At 34.2% G+C, this 22,830-nt stretch overlaps 2 protein-coding genes across 9 annotated transcripts; both read right to left on the bottom strand.

Annotated features, from left to right (window-relative positions):
• Positions 1 to 256: 256 nt before the first annotated feature.
• Positions 257 to 4,117, bottom strand: LOC115986163 (probable F-box protein At3g61730). The gene is made up of 8 exons (XM_031109022.1): positions 3,971 to 4,117; positions 3,033 to 3,235; positions 2,902 to 2,946; positions 2,193 to 2,354; positions 2,048 to 2,095; positions 1,165 to 1,335; positions 684 to 791; positions 257 to 555 (listed from the first exon to the last, which is right to left on the bottom strand). The coding sequence occupies exons 1-8, from the start codon at positions 4,084 to 4,086 to the stop codon at positions 473 to 475; spliced, it is 936 nt and encodes a 311-aa protein (XP_030964882.1). The 5' UTR covers positions 4,087 to 4,117; the 3' UTR covers positions 257 to 472.
• A 2,964-nt stretch (positions 4,118 to 7,081) lies between these two features.
• Positions 7,082 to 21,817, bottom strand: LOC115986161 (histone-lysine N-methyltransferase ATX3). 8 transcript variants are annotated; one of them, XM_031109017.1, is made up of 23 exons: positions 20,578 to 21,816; positions 20,431 to 20,486; positions 20,156 to 20,351; positions 16,146 to 16,277; positions 15,967 to 16,035; positions 15,804 to 15,872; positions 15,620 to 15,711; positions 15,381 to 15,476; positions 15,046 to 15,181; positions 14,327 to 14,399; positions 14,086 to 14,185; positions 13,812 to 13,936; positions 13,264 to 13,409; positions 11,921 to 12,025; positions 11,638 to 11,702; positions 11,296 to 11,509; positions 11,014 to 11,100; positions 10,814 to 10,870; positions 10,607 to 10,696; positions 8,709 to 8,795; positions 8,098 to 8,172; positions 7,480 to 7,621; positions 7,082 to 7,375 (listed from the first exon to the last, which is right to left on the bottom strand). In XM_031109017.1, the coding sequence occupies exons 1-23, from the start codon at positions 21,379 to 21,381 to the stop codon at positions 7,335 to 7,337; spliced, it is 3,057 nt and encodes a 1,018-aa protein (XP_030964877.1). In that variant the 5' UTR covers positions 21,382 to 21,816; the 3' UTR covers positions 7,082 to 7,334. The 8 variants fall into 8 exon arrangements, with proteins under 8 accessions (XP_030964877.1, XP_030964876.1, XP_030964874.1 ...); XM_031109016.1 differs by having other exon boundaries at positions 7,521 to 7,621; positions 11,014 to 11,097; XM_031109014.1 differs by having other exon boundaries at positions 7,521 to 7,621; positions 20,578 to 21,815.
• Between the last annotated feature and the right edge of the window lie 1,013 nt (positions 21,818 to 22,830).

Below are 22,830 nucleotides of genomic sequence, written 5' to 3'. Positions count from 1 at the left end.
GCGTTGAAGAGCCAGATGTGAAACAATTTTGGTGATTCTTGATTCCTATACTCTTCTTGGCTGAAAAGCCAGATGTTAATGCTCATTGCTCAATTATAGCCTTACCATTACTACTTCGCACTATTCATCCATGCCACCCAAACATAGATTGGCCGCCCCATATATTTTTTATGCATGCATATCCACATGTAAGTGTACAGTACAGGTTCATATACACATACATACCTATAGCCTATAGGTGCAAATGTTTGTCATTTCCATGCTACCACAGTATAATACGGTACAGTACAGTCCCAGTGGAAACCGGACTCAATGTTTTATGTACTTTTAAGGAGCAACACAAAGGATATTATTATATTACCAACTGAATGGATCAACGGTTTAAGTAGTACTCTGTATGAGTTGTCGAGAAGGGGAATTTTATTTTCCTTGAAGAGGAAAACTTTGCTAAGACCAAGGGATTTGAGGAGAATTACAGGAGTTGCTGAGAGATTCTAACAGAAACTACTTCTCCATTAGTTCCAGCTCTCATGGTGTGGAATTTGACATTAATTCCTGTTTCCAAGAGAATAGACAGATCAGATACAAGTTAATCATAGAAAAGATTATTGCAAACTATATGACTAGTTATGAAATTAATAGTGGGGGGCAGAAATTAAAAGACGGCTTTGAATTTTCTTTACCATCATTTTCTTGTAAATTGGTGTTGACTGCAACTGCATGGAGAGTGATCATAGCCTTTGGGTGCAAGTCATTGATTTTCCCTACCCATGAGTTGAGATTAAAGACAGCTGCCAATTCATTTGGAAATTAGACAATGCCATATTACTTTTAAATGATCAGCAATATAGAACAAGACACTTGAGTCAGTTTTCCTACAAGAGAGTTAAATTACACTCTTAAACCCCTTCTAATCCCATTGAATAAGCATAACTCATGAAATCATTATGCCTGACTAGTTGAAGAATACCATTCTAATGTTGTTGGTAGTTAATAAAAAATAATTCACTCTTTGATGTGAAAAAGTATGTTATCTGTTCTCAATACATCAGTTAAGATCAAACAGCATTTTGAGGTGTGTCATGTTATAGTATAATTTTTTTTTCCTCTGGTGACAGCAAAATGATACAGTGACCTCAATTAGTGTAGAGTATAAAGAATTACCACACGATGAAATGTCCTTCAGGTTTTTGACATCAAAAATGGCCCCAGAAGCTCCAGCTACACGCTCTTTGACATCATGAGATCCAATTAGCTGGTATTCCCAGCTTCCCTTTTGGTACCCATCACAGAGGAACAGCTCTATATGCCTCGCATCTAAAGTCTGCATCGTTCCTACATAAACAACGATATTAACTCATATCATGGAAACTTGTGCAGGCTTTTTGTGAGACATCAAAATACCAAAACAAGTGATGCTTTATGCAAAATTTTGTTTTTATTGATAATTAAACACGCGTCCAGTGGATCATGAACCCACAAGCTGACCCTCCACCTTACTCTTACAAGGGGAGGAGGTGCCATTTGAGTTAGAGCTCGTTGGCTTGGAACTTGTCTCTTAGTTGACAAATTTGGCTACTGCATTGTAAGATTCATCGAACAATAGCATGAATCAGTCAATGATAGGATGTCTCGGTTATCCTAACTAACAACAGTATCAGCAAATAAGACATGCATGTCAGCTCATTTAGTATGAAAGTACATTAATATGATATATAGATTCATGGATTAATTATTTTGCAACAAAACAGCAAAAATACACTACTGAATAGAATTCTAAAAAAGGAAACAAGCTTATGAGTGATTGATTCATTGCAAAAGTAGCTAAACCTGTGAAGATTTTTCATTTATAAACCTTGCCATAAGTTACCACCACCCAAACTCTAAGCTAGTCAAGTTAAGTATTAACTCACAGAAACAAACCCAGATTATCTAAGTAGTCACATGTCTCTTAATAGTATCCCTTAGGCACTAATCTCATGAACCAAATAAACCAACAAGGGCACCATCACATGTCTCTTAATGTTTTTTTTTTTTTCCTGCTCACCATCACATGTATTGAGTTCGCAGACAGGGCATCGAACAAGCTGCAGATCTGAAAACATGAGCCCAGAAATAAAACAAAGGTTAATTGTGGTGATAAATTTTGAGCATAAGATCCTTTTTTTTTTAAAAAGACTTATTAGAAGTACCAGCTATCCAGATCCCAGATTTAACATTGTCTAAAACGCAACAGCCACTAGACTGCAACATCTTCTCTACAGTATCTTCATTTGGGATTTTGGGAGGAGGGCTTAACTTCTCTGTCAGGAATACTGAAGAGTCAAGCAAAAATGCACCAATTCGCATCCAATCTGACATTCCCATCACAACAAAATATTAGTTAATGAACCAGCTGGTCTACTAATGCAGGGAAGCGAAGGTTGTTTTATTACTAACACAGATTCATAACATTCGCATCCAACTGAAAAGATGAAAATTGCGTTCTTCCTCCTACTGTTCATATTACCACTACCTACAATAATTTTTTTTTTTTTTTTTCAATAACAACATTCAATGCATAGCTCTTATGCAATTCAAAATAATAAGTTCAAGGGTCCAATATTTTTCACAACTACTAATTGGCCTATTTTGATTAGTGCTAATAAAAGTGATGATAGTTGTAATTAATAAAAATATTATGTTACTTTAAATATTCCATTTTATACTTTACCAATCATAGTACGCAATTTTTTTTTTTATTCCTTATAAATTTAGCAAAGTTTAAAATGAAAAAAAAAAAAAGTTGGAGCGTCAATTGTTGCGAAAAGAATAATAATAATAATATTCAGCCAAAATTATTTTAAGTGTTAGGTAAATGAACTTCTTTCAAATCCAATATGCTCGATGAATCAAACTCACCAATATGCTTCTCTTTTTGGTGGAACTTGAAAGAGTGACTTCCATCTGCAAAATCAAAAAAAGCTGATGATTGAGACGTGGAAAGCAAGCAGAGTAGAGAGGCCATGATAGTGTGAAATTTTTATACATACCGAAGGCAGAAGTGTAGAGGTCGAACCATTTGAAATCCACGTGTTGAGGAGCAGCAGGGAGCTGAAGATCGCGAAGGCACACGAATTTCCAAATGCTATCATCCATGATCACACGCTGGAACCATTTGCTCGTCACAGCCAGCTTCATCAGAGACCTTCCGTCTAGAAACTTCGCGATCTCTGACCACACGTCCTCTTCGTACCTTCAAGGAAACAATTAACAATCAAAATATTTTTTTTTTTAAAATCAAATCAAATTAAATTATTAAAAAAAAAAAAGTCTAAAACTCAAACTCTGTTATTTGAGTTTTGTTTTTAGGTTCTCTTTTAGTTGTTTGACTCAAAAGTTAGTTAGAGAGAATTCAAAAAAAAAAATATCTACATGAATTCGCGTTTGGCTTCTGAGAAAACGCAAGAAATTTACTAAACTTGAAAATGTTTCTTAATTCGATTTTCTAACCGATTCAAACAGAAACAGAGTTCAAAAATTTTCACCTAAAAAAAAAAAACAACAACAACAACAACAATATTTGCCGCTAGTGAATAACAATCATGATTCGAAATCAGATCAATCAGTCAAGAGTATAACAGGCATTTCTCTTCAAATCACAGATCGGTACTTCAAAAATCATTTCAGAAAAAAGATTTTCCAGATCATAATCCAAACAGCCGTACGAATATGTACGAAATTCATCACTGAATTGAGATTCAAAGGTTCACTAAATGATCAAAACGTTTTCTCCAAGAACAGATTTACGAATCAAAAATTAGCTTCTCTAAACAAAAGAAAGAATTGATTTCCGATCATCCTAATAAGCACAATCGGATTCAGAATCTCACACACTCAAATACACACCAAAACCTTTACAAATTCAACGTAAAATTTAAACAAAATTATAAATAAATAAATAAATAAAACGGAATCAAAATGAATGTACCAGGAGAAAGAGGAGCGAGAAGGTTGAGGAGGAGAGGTGCAAGAGCAAATGCGTTTGGATGATCGCAATCGCTTTCTCATGTGCTCAACTACGCTCTGCAATTGCCGCTTTCCCATGCTTTCGATTTTCGAAGCTCACAACTAAAACAAACTCTCACTCTCACTCTCTGCCTCTATTTATTTCTTTCTTTCTTCGCGCGCCAAGTACTCCCATTCAAAACAAATCCACCAAATTATTATTAATTATTTTTTCAAACTGTCTAATATTTTAATGGGCCTCAGGTTAGCCCACAATTTGCTACTTTTGTATGGGGCTTGCTTTATGGACCCTATGTTCATTTGAAGAACTTATTCGCTTTTATTAATGACTTTCAGGCATAACATAAAATTATTTATAGGTTTTTCTTCTTCTTTTTTTTTTTTTTTAATACTACTTTGTATCGATAACTTTTTCTACAAATTTCAAGTTGTGAGTAGTATTTCCTCAACCAAAAATAAATAAAAATAAAAGTTGTGAGCAGTAGAGAATCATTTTTATATAGATTCATCATTAACGTTGCTTTTCTTTCCACTGCAACCTATCATTTTAAGAAAAGTGTCACGTTCACATCATTTTCACAATAAATTCTATATAGAAAGTTGTTAATGGTTCTAATTTAAACCCACTGCTAATTTTTTTTTACCCACCAATAACAGCCTTCCACTTAAAATTTTTTGTGAAGATATTGTGGACAACATTTCTCTATATTCAATGTAATTTCTAAATATTACTACCAAAAAAAAAAAAAAAATTGTCCCTATGTTCATTTTTTTTTTATAAGCATACAATTTACTCACTATAAATTTGTTGGATTACCATTTTAGTACATTAAGTTTAAATTTTATCATCATAGTAAGTTAATTTTGACAACACTATATTTTAGTCCTTCTATTCCATTCTAATGTCATTTTAAATCATTTTTTGATGTTATAAAGGTGAAACAAAGTAGTAAAGTCTCTTCTCTTATCATCAAATAAGAGACATAGTGTTCAATCATTGACTATATTAAAATCTAATTAGTGTTTAGGTCTAATAATAAAGAGTAAAATCAAAAATGGATGTCATAGGTTAAAATTCTCTCTAAAAAAAATCAATTTAATTCCTTCCAAGAATTCTTGTCAAACTCTTTTTAAAGTAATCTTGAAAGAACTTTGGATCCTAAGATAATAATATATAATAAAGGTGATGTACATAGAGATCATGTGATATTAGCTTAGTCCTCTCAATGGGAGAAACATAAATTCCATTTAGAAGAACTAAGTATGATGGAGAGGATATGCACTTATATATCGATATAGAGATCCATTGGTTTAAAATGACAAATTTTTCCATAAGAAGGAACTTCCATTCCATTCTCTATTTTACTCTTTTTCCATAGCCACTTTAATTCCCTCAATTCCTTAATTGCTTTTCTATGCATAAGGTTTTGGACAACAATTAAGTTTCAATGAATGACTAATTTGGATGTCCCATTTTGCACTGATTAATAAATTCACATATGCTATCTCAATGAAGAAGTAATAAAGGTGTAATTGACTCTTTACATGATGATACTTTCTTCAAAGAATTTAAGATAATCCCAAGTCAAAAGTATTAAAAAGTTATGTTGACAATGACATTTACTCACTCTAATACATCACTTTACAAAATACAATGAACAGTTAAGTGATTTTATTTTTACTATTAGAAAGTAGCCATCTATGAATTTAAATGGACACAAATTTGACATATTTAAGATTTAAATAAGTAAGATATGATCGTTTGAGGTTAATGTAACTGTATTATCTACGAATCATTGGCATGCATATGCGCTTAATATGTATTGTAAATATAAATGAGTCATGAGTATACAAAACATAGACAAATTTTCAAAAATTGATTTCATAACTTAACCTTTTAATTTAATTTAAAATTTAAGATTCTCAAAAAAAAAAAATTAATTAATTTAAAGTGCCCACACAATGGGAGACTCCAAAAGAAAAACATTACTTTTGAGGGGAAAGACGAAGCTCAATAAAAACACTCATAAAAGCAAAGTTTTTTTGGGGGTGGGATTTTTAGCTTACACTAGATAAGATAATAGGTTTGCATTGATTCACCGGTGAAGCTCCCTTGCCTTTGGGGATTCGGCTTAGAACTTAGAAGGGTGACCTCTGCTAAAAGAAGCTTTATATCGCTTCCACCACCTCCCATCTAGTTACGTGCCGATGATACTCATAAAACAGAGTCAAGAAGCCATCTAGACCCAGAGGATTTGTAATTATACTTATTTAAAATGTCTGCCTCATTAGGAGCTTGACAATAAAACATCATTTTTCCAAAGTCAAGATCTTTGGAAAGATGATATTTCTAAGACCTCTAGAGCTAGAGTTTGACGTTGCGTTCAACAAAACAAAGCAAGAACCAATAGCCACTCACATGCTTCCTTTTAAAAAAATCTATTGAATTCCTCCTGTCCCTGATGAGTGATGACTACAATCAGGTAGGAAAAACTAGTCTCGAGATCATTACTGCCTATCACTCAAAAGGTGCTGGCTGCAGCTTATACATATATAGAATAGATGTACTCAAATTCATTGATTGGCTTGGCATTAAGATTTAAGACCTCTCATCATTTAACATTTCTAAAGCCTTTCGATATATATTACGAAGCTATGATTCTGCTTAATCAAAGAACAATAATATACCACTCAACTGTTAGGCGGGACGGTACCTCCCCAAGCCTTAGAGCTTGGGTGTGAGGGGGTCACGGGTTCTAGCTCCAGGCGAGTACGTTAGGATAAATTTAAGATAAATTTCCAACCGGTTTAAAAAACAAAAAAGGACCATAATGTAATACTGCTGGAGTCTTCTGCTACGTTTCCCTCTGTTTCTTGTCCATTCAAATTCTGTTGCTTGAGTTATTTTTTCTGTTCTGCGTTCTTGATTATAAAACTACACAATTTTTTTTTTTGCTAAGCGTACAAATAGACAAATTTATTTACAATACAAATGGTAACTCATTCAAATTTGGGACCAAATTGGCATGGTGCGCAGTCATGATATATAATACAAAAATATAGTAATATGCAATTTTTTCAGAAAAATGGCACCAACAAAAAAGTTGGTGAATTTACATTTTATTGCATCTAAATTACTATAATACAAATGTGGGTTAAAAAAATTACAAGCTCACTCTGAAAAAGAATGAATCCTCATGGGTTAGGACTAAGGAGGTAAGCAGCCAGTGCAAGCTGCTCCTTGCAGAGATAAAATGGCAAAAAAGAATGTGCAACTTAATTCATGAATTTCCTACAATTGGGAGTTCTACATCGGCAAGGAACTTTCAACTCATCAAGCTCATCTGGATCGAACAAGTAATCATACCTGTGGCAGAAAGATTAAACAATTGTTTATTCCCAAACTGAATTTTAATGCATAAAAGAGGTTAAATTTGAAGGCAGCAAACTCATTCATGCACAAATGCATACATGTGAGTGTGCGCACACACACACATGGGAATAATTCATACGTTAATTCTTCACCAGCAGAAACATTTGTCTTAGCAATAAGAACTATCCTGCTCTCCTCATCACCCAAACTCATGATCCTTGCATAGCAGTTGGGCATGCACTGCAGTAAAATGTGATTGAATGGTTAGCATTGTAAGATATAAGATGCATGTATAGAACCATCAAAAAGAAAAAATGCACGTATAGAAATTTTATTTGCTTTTTATTTCTCTTTGTAAAAAACAAAGGTTGGATTTGGGCCGCATAATATCTAGAAAGGAACCCTAACCCAAGCCAAATCTACTTTAAGATCATTACTATGGTCTTACATGTAAATCTGCTGCTCTACTATTATAGTCTGTCAAAATATAAGCTAATATCTTCTTGGTCAATGCCTCAACAGGCAATGTGACCACAATGCAAATTTGACCAACATGACAAAAGCCAATTAAATTCCCAGTTGGGATCAATTCAAGTTAAGGTCAAACCAAGCTATTAACAATACATTGAGCATAAATATATGAGCCTATACTTTTTGAAGCAAATGAAGAATAGATTTTCTCAAAGTCAATCAAAAACTTCAACACAAGAACTTACCGAATGATTTATTAAACGTGCTATATTCCCTTTATTTGTGGCATCAATTACTACTTCCTCACTGATCTTGAAGAGCTGCATAAAATTTTTCATTGGACTTTAAAAACCACAGTTAAGAGAGATAAATCTGATGAGATAATACAAGAATTTAACCTGCCAAAAAGAGGTGTTTGGGTAAAAATAAATTAAAATGGGGCATACTTAAAATCATCAGGTTGTCAGTAAAACAAAACGTAAGACTTATTGTATTCTATATATGGTTTATCATAACCAGTCCCTTATATTTAAAAATAAAAATAAAATAAACAGACCGGTCATAAGACATAAGAAAGTAACTTCACCCTAACTTAAAATTAATTCAAACATTTAAATAGTCACTCCTATACTACAACACTTTCACCTAATTATCAAATATGGAGTAAAAGAAATGCAATGGGTACCTGTGCCTAAACTAAACATAGAATGGGAGTTCCCCAAAATTTCCCTTACTGCAATTGAGACATCAAAATACTTTTCACGACTTCCAATATAGGCATATGGAGGTCTAACGATATTAGCAATTGCCAAGAGAATGCACATGCAGACAAAGGGAGTATTAAACAAAGACTCACATAGCAATCTTTGCCTTCTAATTGGTACTTTGCCTCCCTCAAATCTGCAACACTACGCCGCACCTGCTCACCACGATACTCAACAACCTGGAGACATTCATACCTAGCATCAGTTGTCTGACCTTCCAAAGAAAAAAAGAATGACGCAGAACAAAATCAAAACAGATGCAAGAACAGAAAAATAAAAAGATAAAATCTAGGTGTCAACACCAAGGCTTGCTTGGAATCAGCATCAAGCAAGGAAGAGCAAACCTAAGAGTCAACACTTAGGGTCCGCTTAGTCGGAGAAGTGGAAAAGTAGGAGGATAGAAAATTGTGAGAGGATGGAAAAGTGAAGGGATTAAAAAGATTTTATTCTCTCATTTTTGTTTGGTTGAGAGTGGAAAAGTGGAGGGATGAAAAATATGAGTTTGAATAAATTTACTCATATATCCTTGTTAAAGAATAATGTTCAATTAAAACAAAAAAGTGACAAATAACCACACAAAAAAAGTGCAATCACCCAAATTTATTAAAAAAATGAAAATCATATCCCAAAAAAAAATCATGTCTAGTTAAAAAATAAAAATAAAGAAGATGAAGGGCAACGTTATTGCCCAGAAGAGGGGAAAAAAAGTGGGGGGCGGGGGGGAACAAGGCAACGTCAGGGGAGAAGAAAATAAAAATAAAAATAAAGGCAACCCATGTGCATATGCGCATGGGTATTTTTGTCAATCAAGAAAAAATTCATCTTCACTAAGTTCTCTCCATTTTAGGGAAAAAACATTTTGGTGAGCCCGGAGAGAAAACACTTGAACCCCACCATTTATTTTCTTTTCTTCCTACTCAACCAAATACACTCCAAAAAAGTTTTCCTTCCCATTTTCTCTTCAAAATTTTTCATCCATCCTATTTCACCTCCAAACAAACACACCCTTAGGGAATGTTTGGTATGTTGTATTAGGTCCTGTAATGGAATGGTTATTCTTGTTAAATAGCTGTTTCTTTCTAAAAGGGCTATTATATTCTTAGTAGGTGTAATTACTTATAAAATTAATATATTTCCAAAAATACAAATTTTCCATATGCACATAACAATTATAAAAACTATCTCTCAAAATTTTTTTTAAAAATAAATTTAAAAAAAAAAATCTGTTTTTAGGAAATATTTGTATAAGATATTGCATAAAACAGATCCTGAGCTATCCTAATGTTACAACCAAACGTATGTATGAATAGATTTAATTATTCCATTACAACATATGTTATTCCAAATAACAAAAATTATCATTCTTATTGTAATCTCCCTAAGTGAGCCCTAATGTTGGTTGGAATAGACTCCAGATCATTGAACAATTTTCAAGAGAACTATTCTTAATCAATCATATTATAAATTCTCCATAGGGGTATGATAGCATGCTTATATAAACTATTAAACCCTAATTCTAGTTAAAATTGACTTAGAAAACCAAGTTTCAAATGATTGGGAAAATCCCGCTTATTGAATTACAAAAATACCCTTGACTCTAAGAAATTAAATAAGATCCTAACTAACCTAATTAACTAATAAGACTTAAAATAAAATCCAAGTGACTAACAAAAATGCAATTGACTTCCAAAATTACATAAAGACTAAATCAAAATAAAAATTGTATTCCTCCTCCCGCATCAACGAACCAACCCAGTAAAATACTTAATATCTAAAAGGGCAGAGAAAAAGTAGACAGAATGCTATTATGTCAACTAAACAAGAGAAGAAGAAAGCTACCACAACATTGTCTATTGATTTATCAAAAAATCTTTGGGAAGTGGATATCCAAAGAAAAATTCTCAATATCAGAAATTATGGAAACAGTATAAGCAACGCATATACATGTGTGTGCGCGAGTGTGTAAAAAGCATCCAACTGAACATAGTACCATTTCTCCTTCTTGAATATTCCTACGCGCAAAGAGACCCCATCCATGTATACCAGATTTACCAAAGCAAACCCGATAACATTCAGTTCTCTGAAGCCACAAACAAGTGTTAATAAAAAAATACTAGACCAAAAGTTAATGAAATTAGAAATTACACCAAGTAGGCAGTACACAAGTACCCATTTCATATTAAAAAACCATAGCTACCTGTAAGTGGCAAAGTCGTTCCTTGAAAGATGTGAAATCCTTAGAAACTTCTACTTCCTGTTAAAAGAGAACAAAGTATGTAAATGGATATTAACATGTCGCATTACACAACCAAAAAAGCAAAATAAGGTTATTTCCATCCAAAATGCAAAAAGTTTAATATCTGAGAGGTAAGAAAATTTTAAAAGACAAGAATTTACATTTTTTGTGCTCAAGCTACTTATTGCATCTAAAGAATGATGGCTTGGCCCCATCAGTCGGTGGAATATTGGCTGACCATCAGCCTGCTGGCAAACAAAAACAAAATTGAAATGAGACCAACAAGAGAGACAATTGATGATTTTGTTGGCAACATACTAACAACAATACGGTCAATTGGGCTCATCCCTAACAAAAAAAGGAAATTAAAGCTTTGCAGTGTGGAAAAATTCTACTGAACTGAAAATTACAGAGACAGATATAAGGTTGCTACATAAAGTAACCTTATTCTTGGATCTTTTGAAGGCACGACATCTTGCAGAAGAAAGGGGCTCAAACTCATTAATCTCTGATGTTGGAGACTCAGGAAGTTCAGTGTTCTTCAATGAAGCCAGCCTTGAACCCCTGAAGCACCCCTGCTTGTTTGGCAGCAAGCTTCTGGCAGAAAAAACCCCTGCAGGAGTATGAACAACAACGACAGCATCGGGGTTTGGCTCTCTGCATGAAAACCAAGGTTTACACCAATAAATGTGGTGCATAATGGAGTTGAACCAAAAGTAAAAAATATAAAATAATTTCCACTGGTAAAGAAAATATTGAAACAAATTGTGGGGCACAACCCAAACCTGTGATCTGCACAATATATCAACTTTTTAGTCATTTGTGTCCCATTCCTTTCTGAGCAGTGCAACTGAAAGTTCAACAGATAATGTTAATGCAGTCCCATTTTCCATCCTCAATTTTTTCTCAAAACTTACATGAAAATATTTTGAAAAATAAAGGCATGCATCATACAGACATGCAATGCAAGCACCAAAACAGGACAACACAATTCAATTCAAGAATATCTATAATATTAGTAGTTTCAGGCAGACCATTGGTCTGTTCATAATAACTGTGAAGACTTACTTCCATGCTATATCCTGCTCTCGATGCACACATTACATGAAAATAAGTAGTACACTTGCAGCACTGGGTGCAGGAACCATGACTCTGCTGGCAGATTACACAACGCTGCAGTCCAGAAAAATAGGGTATATTTAGATTTCAAGCACCAAAAAAAAAAAAAAAAAAAAAAAAGGCATTACCACACAGCAAATTAATCTCATAAAGCTTGGTTTGCTAAAGAACAACCCACGGGAATTTCCAAAGCCTTCTACTAACCATCAAGGAATTGAACTCAATACTATGAAATTTTACAAGAGACTTAGGCTGCGTTTGTTTTTATGTAAATTTTATGCATTTCCGGGTGTTTGGGAGGACTGAAAAGCCCGGTCAACCTGAAAATGTTTTCCCTTTGACCATAAATCAATTTACACATGATTCAGTCACAAGATTTTACACACTCACACTCTCCACTCCTTCAAGCACAAAGAACACAGAGCACCCAACCAGCCTTGCGCCAACCACCGTGATCCACCCACAAGACTGCCATGACCCATCAAGCCACCATGAGGCCCGATCTTCCCAAACCAACCTCCGTTAGCCTCCATAACCACTGCATAACCCAATCCCAGCCACCTCCCTAAACCACTGCAAAACCCACTCTCTTCATGGCTGTTGTTGCTGATTGGTCATTGTTGTCCACTGCCAGCCAATTAGCGAAAATTTGTCATCCTCCACCAGCCACTCAATGAAACTTTGCCATCCTCCACCAGCCATCAATACCGCTGTCCTAAGGCAGATCTCAACATCATCAGTCGTTGTCACCAATCTCTCTCTCCTTCTCAATCTAGCTCTCAATCTCTCTCTCACACAATCTCTCTCGCAGAATCTGGTTTTGTTCTCCATTTTTTGTTTCTTTGGATTTCTATATTGGAATTTTCTATTATCTCCTTGTCAATCTAGCTCTCTATCTCTCTCTCTCGCACAATCTCTCTTGCAAAATCTGGTTTTGTTCTCCATTTTTTGTTTCTTTGGATTTTTAAATTGGAATTTTCTATTATAGTATCAGTTAGGAACCTGGGAAAATGTGAGGTAGTAGTAGTAGTAGAAAATGTGTTTTTTGAAGCATTTTCACAAACACAACCAAACACCCAAAAATATTTTCTCAAACATTTTTACGAATGCAACCAAACACTTGAAAATATTTTCTTTTCCGGAAAATGTTCAACTGAAAATATGTTATGGTCATAAATTGATTTCAGTCAAAACAAACGCAGCCTAACATAAATTCATTCATAAAAGATTTTGCAATTGAAGCACCAGAAAATTAGAAACTGTCTAGACAATTATTAGGAACACAATTTTACCTTCAAAAATGAATTGGATGGAATTCTGAGGATTCCAACAGCAGGTTCCATTTTCTCATGATTTAAGAAACCAACTTCAGGCCGGAACCAAGCACACGTGACATGAACCCACAGCATCTCAACATCAGTTGGCTTCAGAGCACCCCCTATAAAAGCAGTTTTTAGAGATATTAACATGTTAGCATTTGAATACAATCAACTTTAATAATCAATTAGCACAAGCATTTCCAAGTAAGAATACTCAGCAAACATCCTTAAAAAATTTATATACAGTCATATTTGCATGCAACTTAGTGGAAAAAGAAAATACTAGTAAATTTGTTGGGAGAGGGGGGGGGGAGGGGGGGGCTCTTAATGAGTATCATCCATGTTATACTGAAATCAACAAAAAGGGATAAGGAATGCAAATATTCCAAAAAAAGGTTCAAAAAACTACTTTTCTGGACAGACAAAGTAGCGTTTTAATAAGAACTTCACAATATAATCATATAAAACTTTCAACACAGATTGAATAGGAATTTTTTAACACACTAATCTAGATGGCATACCTTGTACAGGACAAAGGCAACATTCTCTCTTGAGATCAGGTGATTCACATGCTCTGCAAACCCATGAAGTAAAATCCTGAACAGATTTTTCCCCATAGCATTCTTGGTGGACAGCTATTTGGCATCTATACACCCAAGAAAAAAAAAGTCAGGGAACTTCTTTCAGCAGTGAAGCTTGTAAATAAAATCCATTCTTCTACCAGCAAGGAAATTTTTATTTAAGCGTCCAAAATACACAAAGTGGGTATTACGATCCAATGAATTATGGAAACACCTGTTGCAGATAATAATTTTGTTGTCATCCCAATCTTCAACCCATCTACAAATAGCACATCTTTCTGTGGTCCATTTGGCACGAACAGGTTCATACTTCTCTGTAGCAATTAAAATAAGTATCCTTGCTGTTGAGAATTACAATCAAAAGACACCATGGCTGCAGATACAGCACCCACACAAACACCAAAGATAGGACTAGCCTTCAACATGTAAAGATTCAAGTGAAGTGCATATTTTACCTCGCAAAAACCCAACTAACTGCTGCTTGTCTAACTTCAAAGGATCCACACCATGTGTATTATACTCTTGAATCTGAAGCATCTTCAATGTTAGTAGAGAATTTTATAGGGGCCATACATATAATTCATTAGCTTTAACCAAAGATGAAATGAGGGGAAAAAAAAAAAAAAAAAGAAGGAATGCTTATAAAGTCATACAAAAATTTCCTTAAAAAATAGCAGTTGTCTAGTATCACACACATTGAAGCCAGAATTTCTTCTTTTTTTTGGGGGGGGGAATCATTTGGATTGAGGACTATGTGTATGTGTGTATATATCAACATTAGATAATTTTTAACATAACAAAATATAAATTTCTTTTCATAGATTAGTCCTAACTTAGCTGAGTCATTCTCTAAGTTCTTTCATTGTGTTAAATCATGGATACTTCACCCTATACTAAATTTCAGAGTCATCTCCCTTTCTGTATGCACAATCAAGCAATGACCCAAAAACTCATTGAGAAGATGCTACCAAAACTTTGGGACATCAAAATTTTTTTTAAATAAAAAAAAACTGTAAAAAATAAATAAATAAAAATAAAAACCCACTTTCTCAAGTTGTTTTACGAAGAAAAGTTACTTTTATTAGTTTTATAAAACTAGAATACCATAAACAAGTCAAATACAGAACACGGAGAAACTGGTTGTGCTTTCAAAATGAAGATAATTGGTACAGACCCATTTTTCTAGTGGCAGCATTGTGCCCTTCACTTTCACACTATACTTCCACTTTTTAGCTCTGCAACCTGTGTGCCGTTCCCATTCACTAGGTGTATACTTCTTTGACCCACATGAACCGCACTTGCACATAACTCTAAGATGGGGGAAAAATAAAATGATAAATAAGCATCTTAATGAATCCTTCAACAAAACAAACAGAAAGTTGCAGTAAGGAGTGCATAAGAAGAAAATGAATGTGGTGGTGAAAAAGGAGGGCATAAAGGTCCTACAAGAATATTAAAGAAAAATATGTCAACATACATGTAATATTTAGAAACTAGTTCAAGGCTTACATATGAAGGTTCGGAATATATGTTCCTTCCATGCCATTGCACACCACAGCTACCTTCTCAGGTAGAACATTTTGTCCACTATTTTCTAAAGACCTGCTTCAAAAATTGTAAAAAAATTAGGCTTTAAACCTGACGATAAACTCCTTAGTCTATAAAGTCAAATATACAATTGCCCCAAAAATCAACTGGAGGGAGAAGAATTGCACATGCACACACACACAAAAATAGCGCAGACATACTTCACATTTGGCTGGCATTTTTCTGAAGCTGATAACTCATTATTAGACTTTGCTTTACAATCTGGGCAATAGTAATCTACATTCTCCAGATCCTTTAAACCATACACAAGTCAGTGAGTAAACACATATATGGCAGGAACAGAAATTAACATAACAATTCATAAATCAAGTATATTAAGCACACCTTGAAAAGCTTGCTAGAAATATTCTCACACTCAGCATGCACCCAAACATTACAACCATCACAACACACCTGATCAACATCTCTGAATTCATTGAATTGTTTTTTAAAAGGAAAAAGAATAGGAAAAATTATAAACCTAATTCAGATTTGCAAGTAATCTCACCCAATCCCCACCATCTGAATGGTGCCAAATCTTCTTGCAAATGCCACAATATTGTTTTGATTTACATAACTGTAAAAATTAAGAGGTGAACATCATTTAGAAAACAAGAAGATTAATGCTCTTCCAGAAAAGTTTCTCCACAGTTTTTTTCTTTTATAAGTACAACACTTATAACTGACCTTAGCACAATGTTTACACAAAAGCTGGGTTTGACGGGTAGAGCCCTTCATTTTCTTCATATTTTTCCAAGGCAGAAACAAACCACAGCCGTCACAGGGTCTTGTATCCTTGCAGAAATCCTGCAAACATAACTAAGTCATGGAGGAATTCTTTAACTCAACAGATCAGATTCCATAAGCATTTAACTGATAAAGTAGTAACCCCAAAACACGGAACCAAAAATTGCTTTTGAAAGTACATGCACACAAACACAAACCAAAGAAAATTCTCACACGTCTAGATGATCTGTTGCTAATAATAAAGCAGCATTTTGACATGAAACCATCACTAAAATGACTGCAACCAGTCCATGATCAACCAATTTTAGTGCCTATCAAGCAGCATCTAAGATGAATAACCATAGAAATTACAGAATGAAAAAATATCTATGCTTCTCAGTACAAGGCCCCAAATAAGCATGTACATGCAGTTGCCATGGACAAGAGAGTAGTTTATGGAAGGGTATTGGGGCAAGTTGGGACAGCTTTTATTTATATATAACTTAAGAAGCAACATATCCATAGAATGAGTGTAGCTGAAAAGAGAATGTTAAGATGGATAAGTTGAAATACATGGAAAGATAGGGTTCAAGGAGGAAAGGTTAAAGAAGAGGTAGCATAATGCAGGAAATTTCAAGATTAAGAAGGAAATATTGAAGACTGAGTTGTTTGTTTACAAACAGTGCACAAAGTTCAACTCTTCAAGAGGCTTACTCTAGAAAAGAAACAATCTGTCTTTATTATCAAAACTGAGTATTTGATACAGTCAATGTCTTATTTATACAAAGCACTCCAAATTCTAATCACTAAGCTAGTAAGCTGCAACTAATTCAAGATCCAGCTGGGATTGGCTGACATCAGCATACCTGAATTCTATTACATCCTGATGTAGGACAAATTAGGGATTTGTCTAATGTTTAGTTGTGGCAGGTTTAGGATTAGGAAAGAAGAAGAATTAGAGAGAAATTAAGGCTGTTTAGGGGCTGTGTGAACAGTATTCGTGAACAGTATTCGTGAACAGTAACCTTAAAAAGAAAGAAAAAAGAGAAGACAAAAGAAACAACACTATATATATATATATATATATATATAAAGACTCTTACTTGTACTGATAGTATTAGGATTCCTACTAGTATCAGGGTTCCTACTAGTATTAGGACTACAATTTTTAAACCTACAAGATATATATATATATATATATATATATAAAGACTCTTACTTGTACTGGTAGTATTAGGATTCCTACTAGTATTAGGGTTCCTACTAGTATTAGGACTACTATTTAAACCTAATAAATTAAATCAAAACCCATGCATAAAGGCTCATAATTAGATAAGACTAATTAATAAAACCCATGGCTTATAATTGTGGCCCATACCCAACAATTGTAAAATTACTAAAATACCCTTGACTCAAGAATAACTAAATAAAATACAAAGATTTAGTTAACTACCATGGGCACTTATTCTTGGGCTTTCCCTTAGCCTTAGGCTTCCAAAGAGAATATCCTTTCTTTAACCATGTTATGATTCTGCCATCACAGCCACCCCAGATGTTGCTTGTAACTAACTGATCAACTAACTCACTTATCTAACTACATATCAAGTTTGACTATTTATTACAGATCAAGACACTCAGATTACAATTGCTCATCACTTGTGAGATTGCTAGATAACTTGTCAAGCTGCTGCCTTAATGAATTGCCAAGTTACTTAGTGACAGATAACCTGCTGCATCATAGCCCCCCATTGATGAAAAGATGAGGGAGAGTCACTTGAGATGGTTTGAATCGTATGATCATGTTCAAAGAAGAGTGATTAATGCACCAGTAACGAAGAGTAAGTTGATCCAAGTTAAAGGATCAAAAAAGGTCGAGGAAGACCAAAAATAACATTAGTGGTAGTAGATTTGTAGATGTGGGTGATAAGCTGAAATGGAGACTAAATAGGAGTAGATTTCATGTTTGTTCATATTACGAGGCCATCCAACTATCCAAGGTACCATGGCAACTTCTTTCCATAGGAAGAGTAATTGGTGTATTAAGAATCCAAAGAGAGTTTCTTTTTTTTTATTTGGACAGCAGCATGAGGATTCTTACTTGTGATTATCTGATCAAGAAAAGTTTCTATTTTTTTGGTTGGTGCTCTATCTTTCGTCAATATAGTGGGGAGACACTAAATCATCTTTTGATACATTGTGATGTTGCTTTTGCTTTGTTTTGTGGAACTTTGTACTTAGAGCTTTTGAGATTCAATGGGTTGATCTCTTGTTTGGATGAGAAATTAGTTTGGGAAACACTTCTCAAATATTTGGAACCTATAGCCAAAAATAAAAAAGAGTAGTGTGCAATGGTTTCATGGCCAAGCTATTTGTTTCAAGTTAACTCATAGAACCTAAACCAACACAAGTTAATAAAAGTTCAACCATCCATTTTCTCCAAATTATACACATTCAACACGGAGAAATTGACTTCCAAATCTTCCAACTCCCAAACATAGAAAGCTTGCAAACAAAGCAATTCCAAAATAGTGTTCCCCACCCTAGGGTTGTAAACAAGCCGAGCAAAGCCGAGTCTTAAAAATTCATGCTTGTTCATTTAATTTTATTTCGAACACAGGCCAAGATCAAGTTCATCATCAAACTAGATTACATGTTCAAGCTTGGTTCATATTCTTATCGAACAAGCTTGAACTTGTTCACGAGTTACTTAATTAACTTATTCTTTTCCCATATACGGTAATACCTTAGATAAAATTTCTTACCACTTCACAAATCTATTTTATTATGAATGAACTGTTTTATTATTGTTAAATTATTGATTGTCCCAAAAGCTTAAACTATTGGCATAAGGTAAATTTAATCACTTAACCATACAATTCTAACACTCGCCCTCACGTTTGGGCCCAAATCCTCTTAATAGGTGAGGCCCAACACGTGGGATTTTAAATCGAAGGTAGAGTGGAGGAGATAGGAATTGAATTTGGGATCTTTGACTTTGGCCCACCACATTATTATCTTTGAGTTTGGCTTGTTTAATAGTCAAACCTAAACTTGTGTTTGAGCTTGACTTGTTTGCTAAATAAACGAACATAAACAAGTTTTTTCCCAACTCGAGCTCAAGCTATTCATAAAAGAGCTAGGTTCATTTACAGCCCTACCCACCCCTCCAAACTACACCAAAAAATAAAAATATGATAGACGCCTCCTAAACTACTACTAAGGCAAATAAATTGGCAAAATTGGCCTCATAAAGGAGAGTTCCCACAACACAACTCAAGCCAAACAGAACTTGAAAACCAGGCCCCTATGACAAACTTTATTAAACACGAAAGTAAATCACAGCCACGTCCAATGCCTTTCCATAAGCTAGATATATGCAAACCCCTTTCTACTGTAGATGCTCAACAATCCAAGCCTCTCCATAATGATAATCCACCCCAGTGACACATCTTTGCAACTGGTCCTATTCTGAACATGCCTCAAAAGTCGCTTTCCTGATAAAGTTTCGGTTAAAGATGCTTAATTTTCTATCATCCAACAACGAAGCCAACATTTTAAGCACTAAATATCTGTAGTTTGATGGTTTTTTATTTCCTTAAACGATGTGCTGAGGGTGACCTAATTCTAAATCTTTACAGCCCTATATTAATAAAAAATTTCTATAACTCATAAATCGTCACTCTGCTTATAAGTGCACAAACCACTTAGCAGAACTAAGACTATTTCTATCCATGCACGTAAAATAATACCCATTCAATTAAAACCTCTCCACTTCAAAAGCTCGGTCAACCTAAGCAGATATCCATCCTCTACGGTAGAAACTTGGAGCTACCCAAAAAATAACCAACTCAGACAGTTACATGGTCGAGCCAAAATTTTAAAAAACAGACAAACAGACAAACAAAAAGAACACACGGAGAGACATCCAGATCAGGCGAATGGAAAGAAAATTAAGTTCTGAGGAAACCTGCCTGATTCTGATAGTAATATTCGTCCAGATTTGAAGCAGTGGCTTCTTGGAATCCATTGGGAGTTGCATCTGAATTACCCATTTGCCCAGCCCCAAGGTTTGCGTCCAGAATACCATTTTCTGCCAACAATGCCTCCTCCAATGCCATTTGAAAGTCACTCGGTTTGCTCTTGTACAACTGGGTCTGCCCCTGATATCTGAACAAAGCAAAATTCTAGTAAGTGCTCAACGAAAAACTACTCAGAAACATCAATCAAAGACCAGTTAGCAACATACCTGTCCATGAATTCCATAAATGGAAATATCATTCCCTGCTTCACCCACGCATAGTCCTGCCCATCAGAGTTCACTAACAAGTTAAAACCCAGAAAATTTTTAACAAAAAAAATTATCAAAGCCAAAGAAGCAGAGCGAAGAATTTACCCTTTGTGTTCCATTCTTGGAATAGCCAAAAAACATGACGCATATGGCACCAGGAACACAACAACTAAGAACAGTTTCTGGAGCCTGCAAAATGGGATCGATCACTACGGCCGGCCAAGCCGGATATCTCCTCCCACATTTTGCCCAAACAATATCTCCCAAAGCAAAATCCTCAGGCTTATACAATTCCTTCCTCTTCTGAACATTCTCTTTTGACATCATTCCGCTATAACTAAACCCGGTTTTATTCACACCAAATGCATTCGCCATTGAACTACTCGAATTCAAATACTTTCTATAATCAAAATTCTTACCCTCCTCAAATGTACAGAACTTGGAGCTCTTAAACCAGGCCTTTTCCTCGTCGCTCTTTCTAACAAACCCCATGATTTCATCGTCTTCCAAGCTCGAATTCTTAGCGTCCAACTTCAACTTCGATTCCCCAGTCTTCCATATATCGACAACCGAGTCATATAGCCTCGAAGGCAGCGTCTGAACCCGCCCTCGCGACGATTTCAACAGCGGTGGTTGCCGCAACCGCTCTCCTCTTTTACCACTCACTCGCTTCGAATTCGACTCCAACACTCCGACTCGCCCCCAATACGAACCTCCACTCGACCATGAATCACCTGAGACATTGCTCATATCGGCATTACCCACTGAGTGATACCCATTGCTTTTCCTTTTCTTCGGATTCACCGAATACGCGCAATCTTCTTCGCAATTGGGATCTTCTAGCTTGCAACGCTTCAATTTCGGCATTTCGAGCTTCGTAGTTCGTTTGATTATCATATTCCTAACCATTCAACTCGAACAATTCACACTCCCAACCCTAATTTCATTCCGATAAATCCGAAACACTTGGAACCTAATTTCCCCCCGAGGTTCCAAGTATTCGCACTTCGATTTTGAACACCAGCACCGACTCTCACCGGCTTGAATTCAATTTAGAATTAAATAAACCCTAAATTCGGATTCGAAACCCTAACGAGGTAACCTATAAAATTCAAACGCTTCCCCGTAAACTTTTTTCTAACGCAGAGAGAAAATTTGAAAGAAGAAAGAAAAAAAAATTATAGAATTACGATCTCCGAGAAGATTTCTCACAGAGAGAGACAAACAGATTGTAGAGGAAAAATTTTCCGAGAAAGGCGGTGGATATTACAGAGAGAGAAATCTCGGAACGTGTAAAAGACTCAGGATCGGTTCGGCTAAAGCAACAAACGCCATACAATAGCAATTTGCTTTTATATGAGCCTGGCCCTCGACCCTGCTTGTTAATGTTTTTTTTTTTTTTTTTTAATATATATATATTCCTCGTTATATAATCCTTATTCTTAAAAAAAAAAATATATATATATATATATATAGTTCAAATTGTAACGGAATAAAATTCAAAAAAAAAAAAACCCGGCTAAACTTTAAAAAAAAAATTAGCACACTTTCTAATTGTATATATTTTAATTTTTTTTTAAGTAGCACACAATCCAGTAGTTTATTTTAAATTGTAATTTCTTAAAAATTCATTTCTATATATTCCTATTGACAATAGATAAATTAAAGTTAAAAAATTATATTAAACATGAAATAAATAAATAAATAAAAAAGCCTCATTACACGTGCTCTGCACATGTAATGAGGTTAGAAATAGAATTAATTTTTGTTGTTTTATCTTTAGCAAAAAACCAAACAAAAAAAAAATTGTTGTTCTAACAAGAAAATAACTTTGGTAGCCTTTCTTGATCAATGGACTAAAAAGATGTGTTGTTATAAACTAAAAGTTAAAATATAAATTACATCCTTTAAATTTGATTGATTCTTTAATTTTATTTCTGTTCAATTAAGTTATTTAAATTTTAAATTAAATAATGAAAAAAATTATCTTTAAAAAAAGTTCTCACATAAAAAATCTATAAATATATTTTTCTTAATTTTATAGATTTTTTTTCATGTGAGAAAAAAATAATAGCAATTTTTTAACAAAATTGAATAGAATATTTAAATTGAATAAATATGAAATTTAAAATATTTAATTGTATAAAATAAATTTAAAGAATTAAAATAAATTTCTATCAAATTTTCATCAAACTTAGATGATGCACTTTAAATTTTAGCTTAAACTAAAATTAGGATGTCCTAAGTTCGATGTAATATATTATCAATTTATTAGATTTAAAGATGTTTTATTATCTTCCTATTAAAAATATCAAAAAGTAATAATTATAATATAAAAAAATTAACTACTCCATTTTA

Source organism: Quercus lobata, chromosome 4, assembly GCF_001633185.2.
Source record: "Quercus lobata isolate SW786 chromosome 4, ValleyOak3.0 Primary Assembly, whole genome shotgun sequence".
In the NCBI taxonomy this organism is placed as follows: domain Eukaryota; kingdom Viridiplantae; phylum Streptophyta; class Magnoliopsida; order Fagales; family Fagaceae; genus Quercus; species Quercus lobata.
This window is presented reverse-complemented; position numbering and strand designations above follow the sequence as displayed.